This window comes from Buceros rhinoceros, unplaced genomic scaffold (assembly GCF_000710305.1).
Source record: "Buceros rhinoceros silvestris isolate BGI_N320 unplaced genomic scaffold, ASM71030v1 scaffold37073, whole genome shotgun sequence".
NCBI classification, from domain to species: domain Eukaryota; kingdom Metazoa; phylum Chordata; class Aves; order Bucerotiformes; family Bucerotidae; genus Buceros; species Buceros rhinoceros.
The window spans coordinates 1-1,177 of record NW_010402462.1 but is presented as its reverse complement, the minus strand read 5'-3'; the positions used below and the strand labels follow the sequence as shown (position 1 = coordinate 1,177).

General features: G+C 59.9%; 1 protein-coding gene across 1 annotated transcript in view; it reads left to right on the top strand.

The window, feature by feature from the left end:
* The window catches only part of BCORL1 (BCL6 corepressor-like 1), a gene marked incomplete at both ends in the record, with an annotated part of 5,182 nt that extends 4,009 nt beyond the window's left edge, over nt 1-1,173 (top strand). The window contains 2 exons of the mRNA XM_010132644.1: nt 516-672; nt 1,074-1,173. Of these exons, the coding sequence (XP_010130946.1) occupies nt 516-672; nt 1,074-1,173 (257 nt within the window). The remainder of the gene's footprint in view (nt 1-515; nt 673-1,073) is intronic.
* Nucleotides 1,174-1,177: the final 4 nt, after the last annotated feature.

Here is a 1,177-nt window from a genome sequence, read left to right as displayed (position 1 = left end):
AAGTTGATGGTTTTTTGGTAGTAGCGCCTGAGCTTTGCCTGATCTCGCAGCAGCGTTCACCTTTATGCCCTGCTCTACGAGACGGGGAGGTTTGAACACCCTCTTTTCCAGTCCTGTAGGCAACCTTGTCTCCCGTGCGTGGTGTTGAGCTTTTGCACAACTGATTTATTTGCTCACCAGCACGTTTGGTCTGAGTTCTCTCTGTAGAATGTAAACTCTGCTTGCTGGGAGCTTTTGGAGGTGCCCTGTCTGACCTCAGCAGGACAAAACTGCTCTGCGAGCCCAAGGCTGCTCCCACCTCTCCGTAACCACACCTGGGCAGCAAACTGTTTCTCCACAGATGCTTTTCAGGTTGGCGACCAGGGCACGTCCCGGTCTGTAAGTGGTTTGGGGGCCGAGCGCGCTATCCTCCCTCTCCCACGGAAGCAAATCCTGCCGGAGCTCCCCAGGGAGCAGCGAGCACTGGCCAGGGTGACGCTGAGCGACACCAACAGCGTCTGTTCTGCTTGTTGCAGAGGGGAAGGACAGCATTGGGTGCGACCTTCTGCTCAACCCGCCGGGAAGCTCGGACCAGGAGGAGGAGGAGGAGCAGGAAGCAGACAACTTCATGTTTGAGTTCTCAGACAAGCCACTGCTTCCCAGCTACAACCTCCAAGTCTCCGTCTCTCGGGGGTGAGTGTTCCTGGAGCAGAGGTCGGGTTGTTTGGGTGACAGTAACGCTGGGGCTGGGGTGGGGGACACCTCACAGCGCAAAGCCCTGGAGCTCGTGCGGGCAGCGGCGAAGCCTCAGGCTGTCCCGCAGGTGAGGGGTCAGGTGGGGCACTCATAGAGGGAAAACGCGGAGAATCACGGAATCGTTTCACTTGGAAGAAGCCTTTAAGGGCACCAAGTCCAACTGTTAAGCCAGCACCGAATCCTGTCCCCAAGCGCCACTTCGTGCCGTCCCCCAGTGCTGAGCAGACCGGCCACGGTGTCCCACAGATCCCAAAGCACTCCTCTGCCGGAGGAGACCCCAGCCGCCTGCCCGCAGGCCCCTCCGCCCCTAACCCGCCGCCTTCTCGCCCTCCTCGCAGGCCCTGCAACTGGTTCCTCTTCTCCGACGTGCTCAAGCGGCTGAAGCTGTCCTCGCGCATCTTCCAGGCCCGCTTCCCGCACTTTGAGGTCACCACGCTGCCCC